This window comes from Argopecten irradians, chromosome 2 (assembly GCF_041381155.1).
Source record: "Argopecten irradians isolate NY chromosome 2, Ai_NY, whole genome shotgun sequence".
NCBI lineage: Eukaryota > Metazoa > Mollusca > Bivalvia > Pectinida > Pectinidae > Argopecten > Argopecten irradians.
Window position 1 is genome coordinate 38,366,233 of NC_091135.1, and position 24,117 is coordinate 38,390,349.

Consider the following 24,117-nt stretch of genomic DNA (forward strand, 5'->3'; position numbering starts at 1 on the left):
GCCATTAGCTGACTAGAACTCTCAATTAAGCCAATAAGGTAAAGGTCTAATGTTTGGAAATCAAACAAGACACCTTCAATGTAGAATAGTTATATAGTAAATTATTCTATAATATGTAACCTTTGATTCAAATTTCATGATAAGCTGAAACTCGTGTGCAGTAAACAGATGTCTAACTGGACGTTTCGAAATGGCATCTAAATAATATTTTAACGCAGGACATTTTTGCTCAGTGTTTAGCCATTTTCACGGTGATACTGCTTGAACTAATTAATTTTACTGTGCAACTTGAGATAAAAAGATAGGTTCTATTATATCTCATATACCATCAATACGAGTTCCTTTAATTTTTATGTTCATTTTCAAATTTTAACTTGAAATTTGGTATTATAAATAGGTGTTTATGAATTAATGTCAATGGAAATTATTTCAGTGTTAGCGTTGAGTCAGATTTAACTGCATATAATGGAAACCTGTTTGGTAAGCTGACCAAACATGACAGGTTTTTGATGCACCATGTTCAAAACATCAATTATTATTAGGATCCTTGCTTTAGCTCGTGTGCAGCACAGACAATATATCACTGCCTGTAAGATTGCTGCTATCACAGTTCATCCGTGCCATCTGCTGACATGCTATATTTCAGTTTATTCGAGGGTATTGAAACTTATTGGATACACAGACAGCATCAAAAGTTCCTTGATGTTTTATACGTATTGATATTTGTTTCATTTGCATTATTGTATCATTATTAATTATATATTGTATGACAATGTTGGTTGTATGTGCCTTGATAATGGGTGGATGACACTGAAAATATTTTTGTTGATCATTATTGCCTTGTCCACTAATTAATACTTAATAGTGATTTAATGTATGTAAACTTCCTTATTCACAGATAAGAGGATTATTGGACACTGGCAACAGTCAGTTTATCACAGAAATTCTGGCACAAAACGGAGAGATTATATTGTAATGCCAAAGTAGTGTTACAAACTACATGAAGCTCCAGCAGCTCACTTATTTACCACAGCACCTGTTAACGCTATTACTTATATGATTTAATACACGTTACAATCAACGTGATATCACGACACTGCAATAGCTTCTTGTCCACACCATACATAAACATAATATTTCATCAAATATATTTCCATGACGATGTTTTTGCATTTTAGTGTTTAAATCTAGTTACAATGATTTAAACGGTCTTTGCTTTGCGCTTATTGTTAATTTTATTGTTAATTTTAAACAAAATACAGATATAAATATATTTAACTTATCAAATCTAGTTTGTTTGTTACTTTCATATAACGGAAAATTGATAATATAAAATGATGTTTTGACAGTATGTACATGGTATGTTATCATCGATTTCTGTTGTTTTTAATAGAATAAATATACTTGAATAGCATAGTTCCAATACACATATCTTGAACACAGCCACACAAGCCTACTGGCGAAAATTAGTTATTAAACCTTTATGGCAGGGTATAAAGACATCCTTTTGAAATGAGATTTCGATAATGTATAATAGTTACGGTACAATTATTTGATTATTAAAAACGGGAAATTATATATTGCAAATATCTCGGTGCCAATTTCACCTGAGAAGTAAACTGAACTGCGCTGTACGTTGGGGATCTACTTTAGAGTGATATGCGCTACGTGATCAATTAAAGTAATTATCTGGGTTGGTATTTGTTATAATTATTCAATGGAAGCTACGTTTATGTGATTTTATCACAGACCCCGTACCGTAGATCGTCCATACTTGTAAATCAAGATAAAAAAGGAATAAAACACCAAATGAACACCATTGGAACTTGTAAAAATAATTTATTACATACAAGATGGTTTATGACTAGGAATGTCTGAAATGAAAACATGAACCATGAAATCACACCATATCAAATAATATCTCCAATAAAGTGTCGCTTAGGACATCCCCAATCACATGTCGCTTAAACCATCATAAATCAAGCATAGGTTTTGCCTCGTATAATTGTGACATTCACGTGCCGTCGATAGTTAACGTTACTAGAAAATTAACAAAAGTTTCAACATTTTCTTCGTTACTAAAATCTATTTGTGACTTAAAATATGTTTGTTATTCATAAAAAAGATAACAGAAATACAGTATCACTTGTCAAAACCAGCCGGTTTTTTTAATCCGCAGCCCCCTGTTGTCCGTAATTGTATAACATTTTCCTTCTTGATAATCAGGAAACCTGGCTACACCGGCCAAACACGATAGTTCCGGTGACATCCGGTCAGACAAATTACACTTTACAGTAATGCTGACATTGTACGGATAACGGAAAGTGTCATAATTCAACGATCGTTATAAGTTCCATTGTTGTTCATTTTTCTTCTTGTTACTTTCAAACTGTTGTCATGTATAAAATATGTTAGCGACATCGCTTGATTGCATAGTTGCCACGCATGCGTAAAGTACGAGAGCATATTAACAGTATCGTATCCACATTTCTCAGAACAATTGGACGGATGTAGTTTGGTAATCAGTTTTGCTTGTGACTTTTCTTGGTGCTGTTAACTTAAATTGGTTGTCTTGCATGGGGCCAAATAGTTTCTCCTTTGGCAAATATATATCGCCCCACGTTGTAAGAATTGATTCCAAAATGAGTCGGCGGCAGAATAAATACGATATGATGGTATTCATCAAAGACAGACTACAAGTTGCATAGCATGACACACATAATTGAAATACAGTAGAGCCATTTGGCACGAAAAAAAGGAAAGCACTTTCTAAACACCGATTTAATTCCTCTTCCTTCCTTTTAATTGAATCTTTCGTTATTTTACAAATTATTATGTTTGCAATCACCAAGTTCCTTCAACGCCTTAAGCTACTACTAGTATCGTTCTCTCGTGTGACCGAAATCTTTGTAATATATCATACTCAATGTTTCGTTGACACAATAGCTATATATATAGACCTGATACTTATCAAACTCTAAGTATTATTTCGTCAGATGACCTACACGATTTGGCCCCACTTTCTTCAGATATACATTGTACCAACATGACAGCACCAATGAGTTCAGTTGTAAAGATTGTCCACATTATCCTTCTTCTTAGTAAACCGACCAAATAATCCTTTGAAGAATCGTTGGAAGACCGACTCGCTTTGCTTTTCCTCCGGTTTTGAAGCTGCTGCAGGTTCGGTCGTTGGAGCATTAGCTGCAGATGCTGATGCTGCGGTACCGGAACCAGACAGTTCTGCTTTCTTTTCTTTTTTCCCTTTAGCCTTTCGTGACAGTCGGATTTGCTTTAAAACACCGACTAGAAGCTCGTCAATTTTATGGTTGAGTGATGCCGATGTTTCAACGTATTTACACCGATATTGTTCGGCAGTTGCAATAGCTTCTGTAAAATAAAAATAAAAACAAAAGGATGGTATATATTCCAATGACAAGAACTTCTAAAATTAGAATACTTCTGGAAGAGAATGGGTACACAAGCATCGGTTTCAACGCTAGTTAAGATTACATAATAAAGGTTATACGGACATTAAAGCTTCTTTAAATTAACATCAAGATGTTTTATGATTGCTTATCTAGTGAAACAATTACATTATAAAGCTGCAATTTAGACGTCCATAATTCAGTAATTTTAAGAAATATACAACGCGTAGTAATATGTACAATTGTGAATGGATAAACGCTCTAACAAAATTAGAAGTCTCCTAGAGTACGATGACAGGGTCATAATTTGAGAGGGGAATTTTACCTTCGCTGGTGACCTCTCGACCTCGGACTATATCAGTCTTATTGGCTACCAGTATGATGACTTGGTTGGACTTGAGCGTCTGCCGTAAGTCTAGTAAGCAGTCCCTGGCAAAGTTGTACGAGTTCCTGTCAGTTACCGAAAAAACCAGTACAATGGCGTCTTTGTTTGACATAACATCACAGTCCTGTGGAAAAGATATACAATACATTAAGAGTGATACAGGAGATAAGTGCCCACTAAAGTATACCAATTTATTTTCGTGTTGGTCTTTATTTATTCTGTATTTGCATATAACAGAGTTATCTGCCCTTTCGACTAGGTATTGATTGTGACGTCATGTGTTTGCGGGAATAATGTCATACTTTTCGGAGACACCGATGTGAATTGCGTTTACAAAATAATGACATAGCAATCGATACCAACCCACAAGAAGGCGATTTTGCTTGACATAACATCACAATCATGTTAAACAATAGATATACAAAACATTTATACAGTAATACAATGACCTGATCATGTAAACCAACCTTTTTTGCGCTCTACTATTTTTGTGACTCTAAAGTTCTACTGTTATTGTGACCTTTTGTGCGTTCTACTGTTATTGTGACCTTTTGTGCGTTCTACTGTTATTGTGACTTTAATGTTATAATGTTATTATGACTTTTAGGTTCTACTGTTATTGTGACTTTTAGGTTCTACTATTATTGTGACTTTTAGGTTCTACTGTTAATATGACTTTTAGGTTCTACTGTTATTGTGACATTTATGTTCTACTGTTATTGTGACTTTGAGGTTTTACTGTTATTGTGACTTTTATGTTCTACTGTTATTGTGACTTTGAGGTTCTACTGTTATTGTGACTTTTATGTTATACTGTTATTGTGACTTTTAGGTTCTACTGTTATTGTGACTTTTATGTTCTACTGTTATTGTGACTTTTATGTTCTACTGTTATTGTGATTTTTAGGTTCTACTGTTATTGTGACTTTTATGTTCTACTGTTATTGTGACTTTTATGTTCTACTGTTATTGTGACTTTTAGGTTCTACTGTTATTGTGACTTTTATGTTCTACTGTTATTGTGACTTTTATGTTCTACTGTTATTGTGACTTTTAGGTTCTACTGTTATTGTGACTTTTATGTTCTACTGTTATTGTGACTTTTATGTTCTACTGTTATTGTGACTTTTAGGTTCTACTGTTATTATGACTTTTAGGTTCTACTGTTATTGTGACTTTTATGTTCTACTGTTATTGTGATTTTTAGGTTCTACTGTTATTGTGACTTTTATGTTCTACTGTTATTGTGACTTTTATGTTCTACTGTTATTGTGATTTTTAGGTTCTACTGTTATTGTGACTTTTATGTTCTACTGTTATTGTGACTTTTATGTTCTACTGTTATTGTGACTTTTAGGTTCTACTGTTATTGTGACTTTTACGTTATACTGTTATTGTGACTTTTATGTTAGTTTTTTTAGTTCTATGTTATTGATTTTAGTTTACTGTTATTGTGACTTTTAGTTTCTACTGTTATTGTGACTTTTATGTTCTACTGTTATTGTGACTTTTATGTTCTACTGTTATTGTGACTTTTATGTTCTACTGTTATTGTGACTTTTAGGTTCTACTGTTATTGTGACTTTTAGGTTCTACTGTTATTGTGACTTTTAGGTTCTACTGTTATTGTGACTTTTAGGTTCTACTGTTAATATGACTTTTAGGTTCTACTGTTAATATGACTTTTAGGTTCTACTGTTATTGTGACTTTTATGTTATAATGTTATTGTGACTTTAAGGTTCTACTTTTATGTTCTGCTGATATTGTGACTTTTATGTTCTATTGTTATTGTGCGTGGAAACATTTTAGCTGCCATTGCTTCGCGATTTCCAATAACTCGTGAAATATGTCACATCCCGTGAAATGCCATTTGCAATATAAGGGAAAAACGTTTCTTTAAACAAGAGGCCCGTGGGCCTTAACGGTCACCTGAGTTAGAATATATAATGAAACAAATAATGAAACAAATTTTATAAAGACATATAAACACTATATGCTGGGCCTTGAAGTTGGTCAGTGATTTATAAATTTGACCTTTTTAGACTATGAAGAGTATTTGCTTCCATCAAACCTGTGAACTTAGAGGTATTTTTTGAAATTTTAATCAATTTGACCCTGTTAAATTTGGTCCTGCCCCTCTGGTCCCCCAGGGGAACATCGAGGACGGATATGGATGTTAAAATGCTATATCTTAGGCTAATAATTCTAATCAAGTTTGACTAATTTCCTACGAAAATTGGGCAAATAATGTTCACAAATATGTTTTTCCTATATAAACTTAAGTAAACTTGACCCTCCCCAGGGGGTAACGTGAGACCCCAAGGTCATATAATTCACAGTCTTTATAAAACACATGAAGACCTTTCCATCTATAATTATTTGATTCTACTATATCCAGAATTTTAGAAGATTTTTGAAGTTTTAGCCTATTTGACCTTTTTTAAGCCCGGCCTCTCTGCCCCCAGGGGGTCGGCCAGGACCAATGTGGATATGATATTAAAATGCTATCTCAGGCTAATAATTCTAACCAAGTTTGACTCATTTCCTATGAAAATTGAGCAAAAAATGCTCATTAATGTTTTTTTCCTATATAAACTATAGTAAACTTGACCCCCTCCCCAAGGGGAAACAGGAGATCCCAGGGTCATATAATTTACAATTTTTATAAACAAACTTTAAGACCTTTTCATCTATAAAGTGTATTTGATTATACCATTTCCAGAATTTTAAAGAATATTTTTAAAGTTTTAGCCTATTTGACCTTTTTTGGCCACGCCCCTCTGCCCCCAGGGGGTCGGCCTGGACCAATATGGATATGATATTAAAATGTTATCTCAGGCTAATAATTCTAACCAAGTTTGACTCGTTTCCAATGAAAATTGAGCAAAAAATGCTCATAAATGTGTTTTCCTAATATAAACTATAGTCAACTTGACCCCCTCCCCAGGGGGAAATGTGAGACCCCAGGGTCATATAATTCACAATTTTTGTAAAGGACCTTAAGACCTTTCTATTTATGAACAGTATTTGTTTCTACCATTTCCAGAATTTCAGAAGAAGTTTTTTGAAGTTTTAGCCTATTTGACCCATTTTTAGCCCCGCCCCTCTGCCCTCAGGGGATCGGCCAGAATCACTGTGGATATGATATTAAAATGCTATCTCAGGCTAATAATTCTAACCAAGTTTGACTCATTTCCAATGAAAATTGAGCAAAAAATGCTCATAAATGTGTTTTCCCTATATAAACTATAGTAAACTTGACCCCCTCCCCAGGGGAAAACGTGAGACCCCAGGGTCATATAATTCACAATTTTTGTAAAGGACCTTAAGACCATTCTATTTCTGAAAAGTATTTGATTATACCATTTCCAGAATTTCAGAAGAAGATTTTTGAAGTTTTAGCCTATTTGACCCCTTTTGACCCCGCCCCTAAGGCCCCTGGGGGTCAGTCATAGAAAATTTGTTAATAGGATTAAATGGCCATCTCATACTGATAATTCTGACAACATTTGACTCATTTCCTATTACAAATGACCAAATAATGCGCAAAAATGTGTTTTCTCAATATAAAGTATAGTAAACTTAACCCCCTCCCCAGGGGGAAACTAGAGACCCCACGGTCATATAATTCACAATTTTTGTAAAGGACCTTAAGACCTTTCTATCTATGAAGAGTATTTGATTCTACCACATCTGTGAGTGGAGAAGAAGATTTTTGAAATTTTACTCAATTTTACCCCTTTTGGCCCCTCCCACAGCCCCCTGGGGGGTGGGGACCATATAATTCACAATTTTGATTGGCCTTATGCCTTAGAAGGTTTGTGCAAAATTTCATTGAAATTGCTTCAGCAGTTTTGGAGAAGAAGTCGAAAATGTAAATTGTTTACGGACATACGACGCACGACGCACGACGGACGACGCACGAAGGACGACGGACGACGCACGACGACGGACAAAAGGCGATGAGAATAGGTCACTTGAGACTTCGTCTCAGGTGACCTAAAAAACTGTTGAATATTGTACATGTACATGGGAAATCGGAATGATCAAAATCAATAGACTAAAAACAGGAAAACTTCACCACCTATAGTTTATGGGTGATAGTCACAACCTATTGGTTCTTATTATAAAAGCGTAGCCCTTGGTTGAATATTTGGTCCATTCGGTTCACAAATTAAGCTTGATACGCTAAATACCTTATTCAAATAGAGACACGGTTCTGATTCATGCTAATTATTATTCCTAATGTCAATACAAAAATCTTTACTATTATTGTAGAGGGACAGTATCTTAAAGTCACTTTACAATTTACTTAAGCATTGAACGTCTTTCAGTTGAAATTCATAGCCAAAATGAATGCCAACTTGGCAGAGGCAATTTCCATGAAGCCAATATGAATGCCAACTGAAAGATGTTCAATGCTTATATTTACATTTGGTTACAATCTTGTGTAGAAATACCATGGAATTTTGCATTTACAATAAATTAATCATTCGTTATCGTTAAGGACGGAACAGCTTTTTGAACAGCCGTTGTCCGTGATCGCCGGCACGACAATTGTGACGACACAATGATAATGGCGTCATAATAAGCGGTTGAAGTTCATAGGCTTTTTGACTGCCAACTGCGCTTGATAAGGTTACATAGTGGGACTGCAGTGAAAATGTAAATATGAAAGAATGGTGCAAATACACTTAATCGTTATCGAGTTTGTTATAATGTGAATTCTGCGAACATTATGAAGAAAGCAGATATCCCTGCCCAGTATGCATTAAGCTTGCGAAAGAATGCGATAATTTATAAAAAAAATATATGGATATTCCACTATATTACGTGTATGTGTAATCATTTTTACATGTGCTACTAGTAACACGATGCCTTTTTCTTATTTCCTAAAAAATTTCGAGATAGCCCAGGATTGCTTTTTGTTTAAATTTTATTCTCAGAGGCTAAACACCTATCAGTCATTGCTGTTCAAATTGTGGGTTCAGCCAAGAGTTTGTAACCATTTGTTTAGGGCCAGACAAGTATTGGTTTTGAAGGTGAGCAAACGCTTGTTTCCGGTAAGACAAACATTTGTTTTGGTGGTCAGGCAAGCGATTGTGATTTTTCTGTAACACGTTAGTGCTAACGATCAAAACTTTGCTTACTTCAGTTAAATGAACAATATGTTGGTCCGTCTAGCGATACAAACTGTAGGAATTTCTACAAGAATACGGAACAGATGTTGTCTAAGCACGAGAGCAGAGAATGTGGTTATAACAAAAAAACATAGCAATGTACTCAAAGGTATCGTCAAGTCATGTACTGGGGATGTACACGCGGTTACAACATTGGACATGTGCATTACATGTACATTATCACGTTACCTCACGTTCAAACTGAGCGTATTTACTATTGTGTCAGGCTTATACAGAAACATGTATAAAACGTACACAGGAATGTAACAGTATAGAAACAACAACTAAAGCGAAGATGAAACTAAGACGAAAACATGTATATTATAGTATTGTTCCCCCAGTGCTTTGTGAATTTGTTTACTGCACACTGCGAGACAGAAAATGAGAATGTTTTACAGAATGCCAACATTGACGTCAGCTTGTCTGTGGTTCGTATTACCGACTATCTTCCACATGATAACACAAGCAGGAGGACGATATAACACATGTCCTACACTACAGCGTCTATATATGCGATTTAAAATTGCTTAAAAATGCAAATTCGTTGGTTTAAAATGTACAAAATTATTGGCTGATGCACCGACATTTTGATAATAAAACATGTTTGATTTGTTATCATAAATTTGCACACTATTGGCATGTGATGTTTACACTATCGAGTTTATTATCATTCATGTATGTTAATGAGAATTGATGTTAAAGTATATTGCATTTGAAACGGCATTGTAGCTCTAGAAAAAAAATACACAGTCTTTCAGGGAACCTGTTTGAATTATGATCTAGTGCTTGAATTACCATCTAGTATCCACATCTATTTTTAACTTCATACTAATATTGACGGAAAATAAGTATTATGAAGAAAATTTGAAAAATAAAATTTAATGAAATTGATCTTAAATGATAACCAATAGCAGAAGGACGATATAATAAGCATTAATGATAACTTTTCCCCACTTAGTACTGATACTCTTGGCATTTTGTTTCAGTTTTACTCGCAATTAATCACCAATAACTAACATCAGTGACGAATCCTAAATGTACTCAGCTGTGTGACACAGTGACATTTGAAAGTCGCTTCATATAGTTTAGGTTTCTGAACAATCCTGTTTAGCTCGAATAAAGATAAGTAATGATAGTTCCAAAGACTGTTGATCGTCACGGTTGACTGAAGACTCACCTCAGCATCATCGTAGTCTGTAAACAAGACAATAGACTCCTCGTCATCTAACATTACAGGTACGGCTGTCTGCTGGCCGGATTCCACTGTAACAGAAACAAAAAGATTCATAGTCACCAATATTGATTAACAAATTCAATTTTCTTTTTTTTTCTTTCATAAAGATGCTGCAATGAATGGTTGATAACAACAGTATGACTATTACTGTGACTGTTTCTAAATAGAGATTTTTGATAACAACAGTATGACTATTACTGTGACTGTTTCTAAATAGAGATTTCGCGATGCCGTTAATTTAAGCGGAAATAATCTTCATATCATTTTTTTATGAGGAGAAAAGGATAGTAAGATCGTATCTGATTGCCCAATTATTAATGCGTTTTGTATACATCTTATCTTTCGCTGAAGTACGTGATGTACAGTTTATATAGAGACATCACTATAAGTGCCAGATAAACTTGGTATTTCTAGCTAAATCTTCTTATCTCCAGAGTGATGTAACATCTGGGTTTATTTTTGGCTCGTCCTTTGAAAATGTCGGTTTCAAGACAATTATGCTGGTCTTTTGAATTAGCATTTATGTTATATGGACAAAACCTGTACGGCTTGGTTAATTCTTAATAAAATTCTGTGCTACGTATGATTTGATTTTGTACAACCGTTTAATATTACGCAAAGAAATATCACAGTAATACGCATAAGCATAAAGTATCTTATATAATAAAGAAATTTATATATTTGAGTATATATAGTAAATATAATGAACAGGAGTTCGACCCATTTCGCTGAGCTACTGAGATTTCTTTAAAATATCCTGATTGATATTTTCCTTAAATGTCTATTAATAACAATGCCATTTTTTTTTACATTATTGCAACAGTCAATCCAAGTAAAAGACCACCAAAAGGACAGAGCAAAACTAGTCTTTGTAACCAGGTGGTCTTTATTCAGAGGTGGACTTCCACTAAAATTGGACAGTTGGGACAAAAACGTATTCTTTTTATTGTATATCCTTTCATATGACGAATACCACGCTAGGTCCAACGAGTTTTGCTTTACGTCATCAAGTTCCTCTAACCGATGGCCAGTACTGAACATGCCAACTGGTACTATCTCCTATAATAAACATGTTTGTGTGGTTACTGTTGTTATTTATAACATGTGGAGTATCAAACAAACAGAAGAATAATAGTATTGGGGATAATAATAGTAAAGATATGCTTACCAATATAAAATGCTTGTTTTAAGGAACTTGTAAGAAAACAAACTTTATTTGGTGCGAATGGATGCCCTCATAAATAGTTATCGCCGTACACCAAACCGCAAACAGACACTTGTTTATAACGCGAGAATATGGATTTCATTAGCAATATCAAATGTTTGTAGATATATACGAACATTTATATACGCAGTTCGTTAGATATGCCAGAAGAAAACAATTTTTATCTGGTGCAAATTGATGCGGTCCTAAATAGTTATCGCCCGATACACAAACCAGATACAGACACTTGTGTTTATAACACAAGAATTGCGAGTACAATATTGTGAAGTATTTATATTTCAAGATACACGTGTATTGCAAACGTGAGAAAACAACAATTGAGAAGCACGTGTACTTTTTGACTCCAGCCAACCGAGTTTGGTATAAAGAAAACGTATAATGTGTGCGTTTCTTTAATTAAGTACATCAGAAAGGTTCAAAATTTTAATTCTAAAGCAATTTTCTAAATAAGCAATTGATCAGATGTTCATTTTAGCTGATTTTGTTTTGTTTATGTAAAATAATATAAGAAAAAAATGAACTTGTCCTTTTGAAATAATGGTTTCAAAGTGAATTCTAAAAATGATTTTAAAAGCCAAATACCTGTACTGGTAAGCTGGTGACGAGAGTACGTGTTCAGTACATTGAAGTCGAAACATGCGAGGACCTGGATTGTTACTGATATAGAATGTGAAAAGTAGGTACGACTGCCAAAGCAATATCATTAATGTATACATCAGATATGTCAATGTTGTAGTGTTATGTCCGTACATAATACACAGTATTAGGATTTGTATTTCGACTGCAGTAAAGGTCGGCGAAGGACTTTCCGAAGTAGCTGTTGTTATATTTGGTTAACAATTTGAGCCTTTACCATATTGTTCCTCATTTGTATAAGATATGTACCCTGGTCGTGTCTCATTATGCTAACACCAGACGACATGGTGAACTACTCAGTAATTAAACGAGAGTCAAAATATCATTGGCGTGAACTCTCGTGTACCCCGGTCAGGAAACTAAACACAAAACCGTCTTCACAGTGGTTGAACCCTCGATTTGAAATGACATTTAGAAAAAGATGGTTAAAAACAACAATAATAGAATATCCTAAACATTGTTGCTATTTAACATGATATTCCATAAATAGCGATTTTACTCTTTCCACGTCCTACTTATAGTGACTTATAGTGTTTGCTTCATTACGTTTTATACCCTATTTGAGATCAGGGTCATTTAAGGGCGGTTTTCCATATGTGTTATGAGTCGCGATGGGTGAATGTCTGTATGATTTGGAAGGCTACGGATTTTGTGTTGTGTATCTTTGTAATAGTGGAATTATTGTCCTTTTTGTAGTGCTATTTGTAATTGGTTAAAGCATCTCACCGAATAGCCCCCACCCCCCCACCCCCCGGTCACATTATACTGACAACGAGTAAACTAGTCGTCCCACTCCCTTTATGTGTTAAGCTAAACAGGTGCAGAAACTACCACTTTTATAGACTAAAGTGTATTTTGGCTAGGGACAGACCCCAGAGCCTTCTTCACAGGGACAAGCGTTTAACTATACCGCAAAAACCTTCACACGAATACAAACACCTCAAATAATAAAATATGAAGTGAACATTCTACCCATACTTTGTGTCTATAGAAAATGCAATTTAATGGAAGCGCACAAGTGGCACTGCCGCGTATAAAACAAAAACCTCAAGAGACCCCACATCTGCTTAGAATGTTAGCTAAGAATTATTTATGACCTACTTGGAGTCTAACTCCGGCTGTCAAGTGATCTGTCATCGTGCCAGTGAATATTTTGCATGGTAATACGTTATGTTGTAAACAGATATTGGTTTATTGTAGGTTTCAAAGAATACTGTAGACTTATTATATTTCGTATGAGGTTTATATTTCATAGCTTTCATTTTTCGACCAAAATCAACGAATTTACCTCTCCACAAAACATAATTATATGAACATTATATCATGGTGTTCTGTCATTCGGGACCAAACTTGCGTTTCGTATTTCCAAGATTTCCTAATGTAAACTCTCTTCTCATCGGGGTTAAGTGTCAACAATATAGTGACATGTTAAAATCCCTTAAACATGAGCCCCGCGAAGGTACATGTACATGTAACTGATTTCACAGTATTCATTTTCGCGATCGCAAGGCGATCAATTGACGTTTCTACAATGTCTTATCATATCTGATTTGATGTTATATAACAAATTATGTAATATTCGCGATTATGTCTTCAACCAATGAATTTGTCATATACATGATTGAACGAAGTGAAAGAAATAGATAAAAACGAACTTGGCTTGGAAACCCATTTACATCATCATATCAAATTAACATCGACAGAATTTGGCAGCGTTTAAATATAGACAGTTATGTTGAGGGCAAGCGCCCACGCAAAGCGCGTGCGATATATACACGTGTAGATTAATTGATGCTTTGGACAAGTTATGGCAAGCAGATGTGGTTAATATTTGTGTATGTACATATTCTGTCGTTTCAGACAACCGCAATTGCTTTACAGACGAACGTGGTGGGCTGTGGTAAAACCTTCGCCAAAAATATCTTACGAATGTAAACTTTGGTTGAAGGCCATTTGAAACAAGAAACTATGTAATAAATCAAATTAATTGCTTTGTGCCAGCGTTAAACCGTCAATAAATAGATAGTATACTTATGATTATTTTAAGACTACACTACATCCTTTCTTCTTAAAGGTACTTTTTAATCAACATTTGGCAGCCTTTCACAGCTACCGTTTCTGAACATCATGGTGTTTTAAATTAGGGTAATTCCGACACTCAAAAAAGACACAGATTAGTAACTTACGGTACATGAGATACGTTTTGTTCTATGCAAGAAGAAAGGACATAATCGCAAACTGACACCTAATTTGGGATAGACAATTCAAATCTTTGTATCGTGAGAAATGTTACAATTTTTGTATTACAGTGTAAAAGCTAGACAAAATATGGTGTCAGATTTTGGTAGTGGACGGTTGGGTTCGGTAAATTGGAACTTATTTCTTTTAGCGATTAACATACGGAAAGTTAGTGAAAATTTGTGAATGATAAGACATTTTCACCACTATGTATAGCCATCATGGCTTACTCAAGATTTAGAGGAACCCAATGAAACTGATCTCTACATGTTTAAATTAACGCTTTCCTCCACCATCTTGGTCGCCTAATTGTCCATCTCTTTGGTTTACAAAGGAATTTCTACATTAGTAATATACTATATGTTTGTGGCATGAATGACTGAACATAGCTATGCTGTATCCTGGCATTTATGTCCGTTCGCAGCATTGAGGTGATTCTAGAACCATAGTCTACTCAGGATGTCATTATCAATAGAGTAGAAAACACCATACCATCGGGCGTCGAAGGTCGGGATCTTCTGACCAAGTGGAAAACAAAAACCATATTGTAATGATAAAACGATGACCTCTCAACCTTTAGCGTGAGTAGGGAAAGATGGCTTTACATTAGATTCATGGTGGAAGTTGTTTAGGAAGCAAAGAAACTGTTTAAATCAGATGGCTTCATTTATTTTATGTTCGTAACATCTATACATTTATGCACATTTACATTTGGTTTTATATTCTTCAGAGTCTTACTGAACCTTTTTTATTTCGCTATGTGTTACTTTTTAGGCATACAATAGGACATATTATATTGCAATTTAAAAAAATATGCTACAGAATGCGAAAAAACGCATTTTCAGCAAGATGATTATAATTCTGAAATCAATAACTTGGTTAATTTTGTTGAGTATTTATAAAAGTATAGTCTATTCCTTGGTCAGAATATCTATGAAAGTATAGTTCATCCCTTGGCCGGAATGTCTATAAACGCATAGTCAATCCATTGATTAGAATGTCCATTAAAGTCAGGGTCACCCTAAATTTCTTTTAGCTACTCAGATGGTATTTACGTATGACACAAAATGACAATAACAGCACAATTACCGATCATGAATTTTCATTGCGTAGCAATAGTGGAGACATCGCCAAAATGAAACTCGGCTAATGACCGACCATGACAACAGTGATTGTTTCACTGTACTGACAAGAATCTAATGATTGTGACAACCATTGATGTACATAGGCTTGGTAATACTCTACACAACCCAACTACAGCATAGATATATAAACAGAACTTGGTCGTGCTTTCAAAAAACGTACTGTATATTTTCGGCATGGTTGTAATTTAGATATATTCGCGGAATTTAATACCTCGCGAAATAGATCAAAATAACATAATTTCATTTGAATGTGAATTTCGTTTTCAAAGGTTACAAGGATGATTCGCGAACATTAACCCTCGCGAATAAGCTTTAAACAGCTCATCGCGAAATTTCACTTTAACAGCTATGGAGTATAACAGGGAAATACAGAACATGTATATATTATTGAAAATGGAAACGATGCACATTATCATAAATTTAAATATTCTCTGCCTTAGCATATTAATCAAGAAGTAATCACAAGAATAAATCTCAGGTTGGAGACATAATTAACAACAACACCTTTCAAAATAAACAATTGAATAGTAGCACAATTATTTTATCGTTCTAACACAAATAGTTGATATTTGCTACAAAATAATTATTTGATCCAGAAAGCAGAATGCGTAAAAGAAAAGCGTCTGAGGTATCTATTACATATAGAACTGTTTATGAAGCAAACTATCGAAAATTACCAATTTACCAAAGAGAGTCGAAACCAAAAACTCATTAAAACAATTATTCAAATCTGTAAGCATGTTATTAAAGATGCTCCACTGTTGACAAATGGTATTTTTTGACTATCATAAACAGGAGCAGACAATTTAGTAATTTTCTTCCGTTACAAAAGTTACTTACTTTACACCATTACCACCATTGAAAAGTTTGAGCTTCTAATTTTACTTCAAGTTAAAAATATGAAAAATAATTAATTGAATCCCGGAAAAACTCCGTGTCACTATACTCTATATGGAATGAAGAACTGTTTGCGCATGCAAAATAAATTATTTTATATTTTTTTTTGTGTTAATTAGACATTTATATACACGATTAAACACCAATTATTGTTCAAATGATGAATATCATTTATGCTCTGTCGGCGGTAGAGCATCTTTAAATAATTATATTTAAATTTAAGGATTGGTTTTTAAGATTAATAAGAAATATTGCTGATAGTACAATATATATATACATTTATTGCTTGCATCTATAGACATGGTAAGTTTATTATCATTGACATTGTCTAAAGAGCAGATACATATGTGTCTACATAGTTTAGACGCTTATCTAGATCTACAGGTCAGCGTTACTAGTAGACAAGCGTCAGCAGGACTTCGATTGTATTGATGCTCAGAAATTGAAAGCGTCTATGAGAGAGTCAGTCAGAGTGATTCCTGGATTTGAGTGGCGTCTATATATTTATGTCCGTACTTTGGCTCCGTCCATACAAATGCATTATGAAGAATTAGAAGGCCACATAATGTTTTATCCAAGGAGGAAGACGGAAAAAGAGTTGTTTATTTGTCTGAAGTGAGTGTTGACACCATCGCCAGGATGTTTGGTATACAACCCCATCCAAGTTTGGCAAGTTGTCAGCCACAGCAATAGTTTGATTTCAATTTAACTACAGGCGTGAATTTAAGGAGGAATAGTGTCTTAATTTATTGATATACGCTGACGGCAATTCATCTGATCACGCGCTCTACATAAGGTACCCTCACAGGTCATGTATGATATAAGACATTAGCAGTTAATACCACAGCGTTAACAGGATCTTATCCTGGTTTTGAAATGATTAATTATCAAGCTTTTTTTCATCTCACTTTTTTCCTTTCAACAAAGGTTATTGGCAGATGATATAGACTTTTGTCTATACTTATTGATACACAACTTTTAGTTTTTAACATTAACTCAAGATTTAATTTGTTAACATGAAACTTATAATGAAAACGTGGTTATTTGTTTCGTGTGTAATTTTGTTTTTTACATTTAGACAGCTTTCAAACGATTCGCTTCGCGCTTATTTTCAGTCTGATTAGTCACATATTAAGATATGGAGTTCGTTAATATATGGTCGCGTTTGGATACATTCGAGGAGATCCGGTGAAAGCCAAATTAGCGAAAAATACCACACCGCGAATAAGTCCAGTTTTACAGTAGCTCGTATAAAGTTACGTTAACAATCAATTATATATTATGTTGATGTTTTATACTGTTGTATTGTGTGCTTCATGATGGATATTGAATAAAGAATATTTTAAAAACTCAATATTTCAGTGAAGCACTAGTTGTGCTACACTCTAAGTAAGTCTAAATCTAGCTACCCGAATTAGATTTGTTCCGCTTGCTACATTCACCATGTATTTTATGCATTGTCAAAATGTACTCGATTAATGCTCGCATCATAACTTGATAATTAGCGTATTTGTTATCTTAGCGGAATGTCGCCTTCGTCATAACAACCATAACACATACATAAAATATACTGACTGCTGAACGATTAACTAATGCAATGAAATCACACATGTTCGTCTTTGACATCTTATGTTTAATGATAATGATCGTTGTCTGATAAGGGAATTGTTTGGTAAAAATGTCTCTGCGTCTACGTCATATAGGAACACAGACCAGTGTTTAGTAGGGTGCCAAATATGTGTCAGAACCTCTCGCCTGCCTCCACCAAACACTTTCATATCGTAGAACAGAGGAACAAGTATAGCTAATAGACGTCGCCATGAAGCACATCGGGCCAAGAATGTTGATGAGAGGGATTCCACAATAACTGACTAGTGGAAGGAAACACGTCCTTATCTACAGCCCAGTGCTAAAAGATTAGCCATCTCTCACGAGATTATGGCTTCATATATTGTACACATGCTTACCAATACGGCCCAATAATAGATCTCGTATGGCTGTCTATAGATACAAATTGATATACAATATATGACCTATCTATATCTTTATTTGATCGTTAGGCGGTAAATTGTTTGATTACTTGTCATAGCGTGACTTGTTAGACACGTGTAGCTGGTGGCTACCTAAAGGTCAGCATTACTGGAACACCTCTCTCTCTGTGGTAAAATAAATTATGGCAAGCTTGTTGGTAAAAAATTATCACAGTTTTTAACAAATTATAACAAGCTAACTAGAACGAACGTGTTAATGAACAAAAGGTTTGATTGGGGTAACGAACCAAAAGCCTTCCTCACGGAAGAGAAATTTTAATATCCCCAAATTAGTCACTTTTTGCTTCATGCATTTGGGGAGCACGTGTAATCTTAATGCCCTAACTGCAGGCCGATTGAGTGATGTTACTATATCAAATGAGAATCAATTAAAAGTTCAGCTATAATAACTGACATAATTCGTGGCATTGCGATTTTTGACATGTAGATAATTAGGTAATGGATGCAAAGCGTGACAATTATCTCACCATTAACAATTTGAGAACTGATTCAGTAGCAATGTCATTCAACGATGTCGTAGGATTTCTTAAACAAATTAATAGAAATTATTTTTTTGGAAATTCGTTCAAAATATCTGATGATGTTGGTCAAGGAACAAGGTGGTAAGAATTTGCTTGATAACGTGTTTTTTTGTTTGTTTTGTTTGGCAGGACGGAACGCTTTTTGTGTCTGGAGAGAGTTTATGCTGTATACATCATCTGGTCTTTGCTTATATAAAGAGAATATACAACGTTACTTGTAGTATTTGACATGCGTTTATATTCGACAGTTATCTCCGAGGTATTTACTGTTAGGCGCGTGCATGTAAACGCTTATCAGGCTGGAACGCAGGGGTACGTACATTATGTTTGACGCATCCATGACGTATACGTAGCCACAAGCGGTTTCATGTCTGGCATTCCAGCCTTCTGTTCCTTTCGCCATGTTTGTATCTCTTCGTAAAGATACGATTTTATCCGCCGTAAATAAAACTGTAGCAGGTAATAAATAGCTCGATTCACCGGTGGTCTTATGGTTTTTTTTTTGTTCTAATGGTAGTGTGTATTTCTGTAACTCTTACTGAAGTCAGAGAAGGAGCGCGATGTCAGTCGCAATTATGCGCACATAAAATGCGACAACGCTCGTGTTATTCGCAATAATATACGCAGCAGTATTTGTACTATACACGTGTGGTTTCTTTATCCCGCAGGGTAATACTACAAACACTGGTAGGGAACCAGACCAGAAATCTCCGAACGTTAAGCGGTTGTGACACATGCACGCCGTATAGCATAGACTGCCGTGCATGTTACTTGTACTATGTACGAGCCCTTATCAGCAAATATTTCTGTGTACCACTGCTAAACATGCATCTTAGGGCCAAAGATACATATAGGTTTTACAAAAGTTACAAAAAAATACATCAGTTGATGGCCGAATGACAAAGACCGTCTCTGGCTGAAAACGTTTGAGTACTAAATGTGACAAAAATACCAACGTACAAACCAAAGGTACCATAGATGATTTTTCTGCAGGTTCCTGCCGCTGAAAATCTAGCATTTTCTCAAATAATCTTAAACTAGTACTTATTCCATGTAAGCATAAACCATGATATCAGACCATCAACTGCTAAACTACCTCAGCAGAGAAAACGTATGCAATAAAACCTGTCGTAGCAACCACTTGTGTATAAAGACCAGCTGCTGGATAAGACCGGTTTCAGTACCCCAAACGACCAATTTAAACACAGCTAACCTGTATAAAAGTCACCTAGCTATAAAGACCATTTTACCTCTGTCCATCGGGTGGTCGTTATATACAGGACGTTTGACTGTATATTGTATTTTATTTTTTTTAATCTTTTTTGGTTTTGTTTACCAGTATGTTGTTGCTGAAATGTGTGAAAGTCAATATGTTGTTATACTGATCCTTAGTATCATTACGTTACATAGATATCTGTCAGCATCCCTTGAAAGGTCACGTTTTGGTGACGACCTTTCGGATTAACCAATCAAATTAAGATATCATATTTATAAATTTCTTGGCGAGGAAGAAATAGTTTGTGAGAGCTGACAGAAGCATTTTCGTGTATGTCGTCACATCCTGACCAAAAAAACACAACATAGTTACAAATAAATGCATGCTGGGACAAAATGGCGTTTTAAGTTGATGTGCCTAGATGAAAAAAAAAGCATCTGAACTGAAGAACAGGGAGTGTAAAGGTCAGATCCTCTATGTAACAGAGTTATGATAAGGATATGTATTTTAATCAGATCGTGTGAAATGTGTCCCAGTTCATCAGATTAACTAATGCTGCATTATATATAGTATACCTGTATAAAGACGATTATAATAATGCTTGATCATCTAAGCTATTTCTGATGGAAAAGAATAATATAGTTTATTTGATAATCAATGATATCATGATCCTTTTGACAGAAGATCTCATCAATAAAATTCGATGACATGATGAATAGATTTGTCTGTTTGGTACCATATCGTATTATAGTAAAGTTGGACTATTGTTGGGAGGATTATTATTTTCATTTTAACTTCTGAACAGTTGAGGAAGAAAAAAGAAAAAGTTGCATCTTATTTGGTCAGAGGCTCCTCTCACCCCATGTAAGTAAACGCCGAACCAATATTGGAATGATGCCGTCACAATGGCCCAATACACATTATACATATCAGCCAATTTGCGAACATGTTTCACCTTTACAATATATATAATTCACAGACATCTTATTTGGTCCATATCATGTTAGATCTACTGATAAAATGTTAAAACTTAACCAGGTAGGAGGTCAAAGGGCAACAGTAGTTTTCTCTTGGTGGGCACAGCATATGCCATCCATAACAAATTAATATTATCACTTGATGGGACATTAGATGATCATTTACTATCTATGAGGCAGCATTCATCATTTACGAATGCATAAAATGTATCATTGGGTAATGATAATCATTCTTTGCTTCTATCCATCCGAAATATGCAGCATAATTGGGTAGAATGGTGTCATAGATATATAATAGTTATAGAATACCCAACACATTGCTTTGATATATCCCGCTATTAAAACCCCTTTAAACCCATTACACATGTTAAGGAATCATTGTAAAGCATCATTCGTAATTGCAATCCATATGATCTATTTATTTGAAGGCTGGTTCTTAGAGGTATGTAGTATCTGTTTTTAAGTTGTAACATAAAAAATATTAAAGTCATAGTACAAATACGTGCACCGTATCTCACTTGATGGCGATTATATATTAGCTTCCTGTCTTCTTCATTACTGTAAATTTGAGAAAGCAAACAATCAAACCTGCTATAGAAGACACTTCTTTATAAAGGATACCTCTTTATAAAGGGCACTTTTCTTTAAGGAGACACATTAACTTTATGTGATATTTGTTATATATAATTTATCTCTGTATAAAGGACACCTCTTTATAAAGGGCACTTTTCTTTAAGGAGACACATTAACTTTATGTGGTATTTGTTATATATAAATTTATCTCTGTATAAAGGACACCTCTTTATAAAGGGCACTTTTCTTTAAGGAGACACATTAACTTTATGTGGTATTTGTTATATATAATTTATCTCTTTATAAAGGACACCTGGCTATTAGCTGCAATTAAACAGTGGTAAATTCCACCAATTATTTGGTGCAATTCATTGGTGCAATTTTCTACTCTATATATTATATACTTAGTAATTAACCTCTGTATAAAGGACACCTGTTTATAAAGGACATTTTCTATGTCCGTTCGATGTCATTTATAAACAGATTTGATTATCAACTAGCATGTGATATAAAGTTTACCTGCAAACGTATCCAAGTTTCCCATATATTCCGACGTAACAAACTGATGTTTGATTGCCGTCTTTCCAACCCCCATAGCTCCAACAATGGACACCTGGAATACATCCTGATCCGGCGCTAACAAATCCACCACCTTCTCCGGAGGTTTCGGATCTTGTTTACACAATGGAGACTTTGTCCTTCGCGTACTGTCAGACTTACACAGTGACGATTGGGAGTTACTTAAACTTGATCGCCTGAACGAGTCGCCCCTGTTCACTATCCCTTTAGAGGAGATTTTGAAGGAGCGCACTCTTTGTATTTGATGCGGAGGGTCGGCAGCTAAAAGGGCATCCACTTTCTGCTGTACTTCAGCAATTTCCTCTGGACTCATCACATTATCAGGCATACTCTTCCGCCGGATAGATTCAAATTTCACGTGCAGATATTTTGGTTTTTCTGAGTGTTTAAACGAGGAAGACCTCGACCCAGGCTCAGAGTTGCATGCTTTTGCATTTGTATCGTGAGATATCTGTCTCAGAACGCGAATATCCGGAAGAACGATTTTTGTATTTTTGAGTTCATCCGTTAGATCCTTATCCTCGCACCGGATTTCCGGCCGGTCCCGCATGGTTTCGGTAGCAATTTTGGTAAAATTCACAATTAGTACTCAATCAATATATCTATATTGTATCAAAACACACAGTTGGCCGCTCAGTGCCTTCGCGTAATTATTTTTAACGTAACAATTTTTCTACCGTAATTACGTAGTGAGTGAAACTGTCAGACATTGACTTTAACATATCAATATTGGTAGAAGAAATACTTCCAAAACACTCGGCAAATTCCTGTACCGTTGTGTAAACACAAACAGGTAGATCAGACTAGTATGCACTATGTGAGGAGACTCTCCAAATAATACATATATATATAGCTCATCTGCAGCTGCTGTAACAGTCACGTGACTATATTGGTCGGACCTGTATCTCACGGGCGATGTCTAAAATCTGGACTAGGATCCTGAACGGGTCCGGATTAGTGGTGATGATGATGATAATGTTTATTATTATACTCGAGGGGAAATTAAGACCATATGGTGATAATTGTTCATATACACACATAATTATGACAAATTATGTTTAGATATATGTAAATAATCGACATAGCATAACTAATAATTAATAATTACTATAACTAATACATCGTTACGAAGACCAAAAACAGCAGTAAACATAAGTAAACAAACTCTAATATGGCACATGCTATTAATATATGATCATTACAGGGTGTCTCCGCCTTTGGTGTTAAAACATTATGACAAGGAATTAATTTCATAATCTTTAACGTAATGGGTCGGTCAAATAAAAATTAGAAAAATACACATGCCATTGGAAACTATAAGTATGAAAATATACAATGATATGCATAATAATAAAATGATTGGAATATCGTATATTCTAAGCCGGGACCATACAGGAAGTTTCTGACACTCGGGTGGTTTGATCTCAAGTATCTTTTACGTAACAGAGAAACAATATATGAATTTCCAGTGTATCCGTCAAAAAAGGTTAAATTTCAATAATCTTAATTTGCAGGGTACAAATGAAATGATAATAGTAGGAGACTAAAAAGAAACATTCAATAAAAAACCAGAAAGGATAGAAATGTTTGAATATTAAAAAAAAATGATTTTGTATACCACACTGAACTGTTTTGTCATTACGAATCACATAACAGTGGATAGTACGTGTGGTAGGAAGGAGACTTTGTAATTGAAATCACATTTTGAATTACTTACCAGATATGTTAAGTATACTTTTACTTATCTAAATAGGTAGGAAACTCTACGTATATATGGATTTTGGGTTTTTTTCTTTGTTTTTTTCTTCTTTTTTTTTGTGTTTTTTTTTAT

The 24,117-nt window shown here is 34.7% G+C and overlaps 1 protein-coding gene across 1 annotated transcript; it reads right to left on the minus strand.

Moving 5' to 3' along the window:
• Positions 1-1,819: 1,819 nt before the first annotated feature.
• LOC138315405 (GTP-binding protein REM 1-like) lies at positions 1,820-23,116 on the minus strand. The gene is made up of 4 exons (XM_069256413.1): positions 22,227-23,116; positions 10,172-10,257; positions 3,754-3,937; positions 1,820-3,390 (listed from the first exon to the last, which is right to left on the minus strand). The coding sequence occupies exons 1-4, from the start codon at positions 22,834-22,836 to the stop codon at positions 3,065-3,067; spliced, it is 1,206 nt and encodes a 401-aa protein (XP_069112514.1). The 5' UTR covers positions 22,837-23,116; the 3' UTR covers positions 1,820-3,064.
• Positions 23,117-24,117: the final 1,001 nt, after the last annotated feature.

Excerpts from the sequence above, each read along its gene's own strand:
- LOC138315405 (XM_069256413.1), bottom strand. The coding sequence starts at position 22,836 with ATGCGGGACCGGCCGGAAATCCGGTGCGAGGATAAGGATCTAACGGAT. Across the intron at positions 10,258-22,226 it reads AAACTTGGATACGTTTGCAG|TGGAATCCGGCCAGCAGACA; the intron begins GTAAACTTTATA and ends TTTCTGTTACAG. Across the intron at positions 3,391-3,753 it reads TCGAGAGGTCACCAGCGAAG|AAGCTATTGCAACTGCCGAA; the intron begins GTAAAATTCCCC and ends TTTATTTTACAG.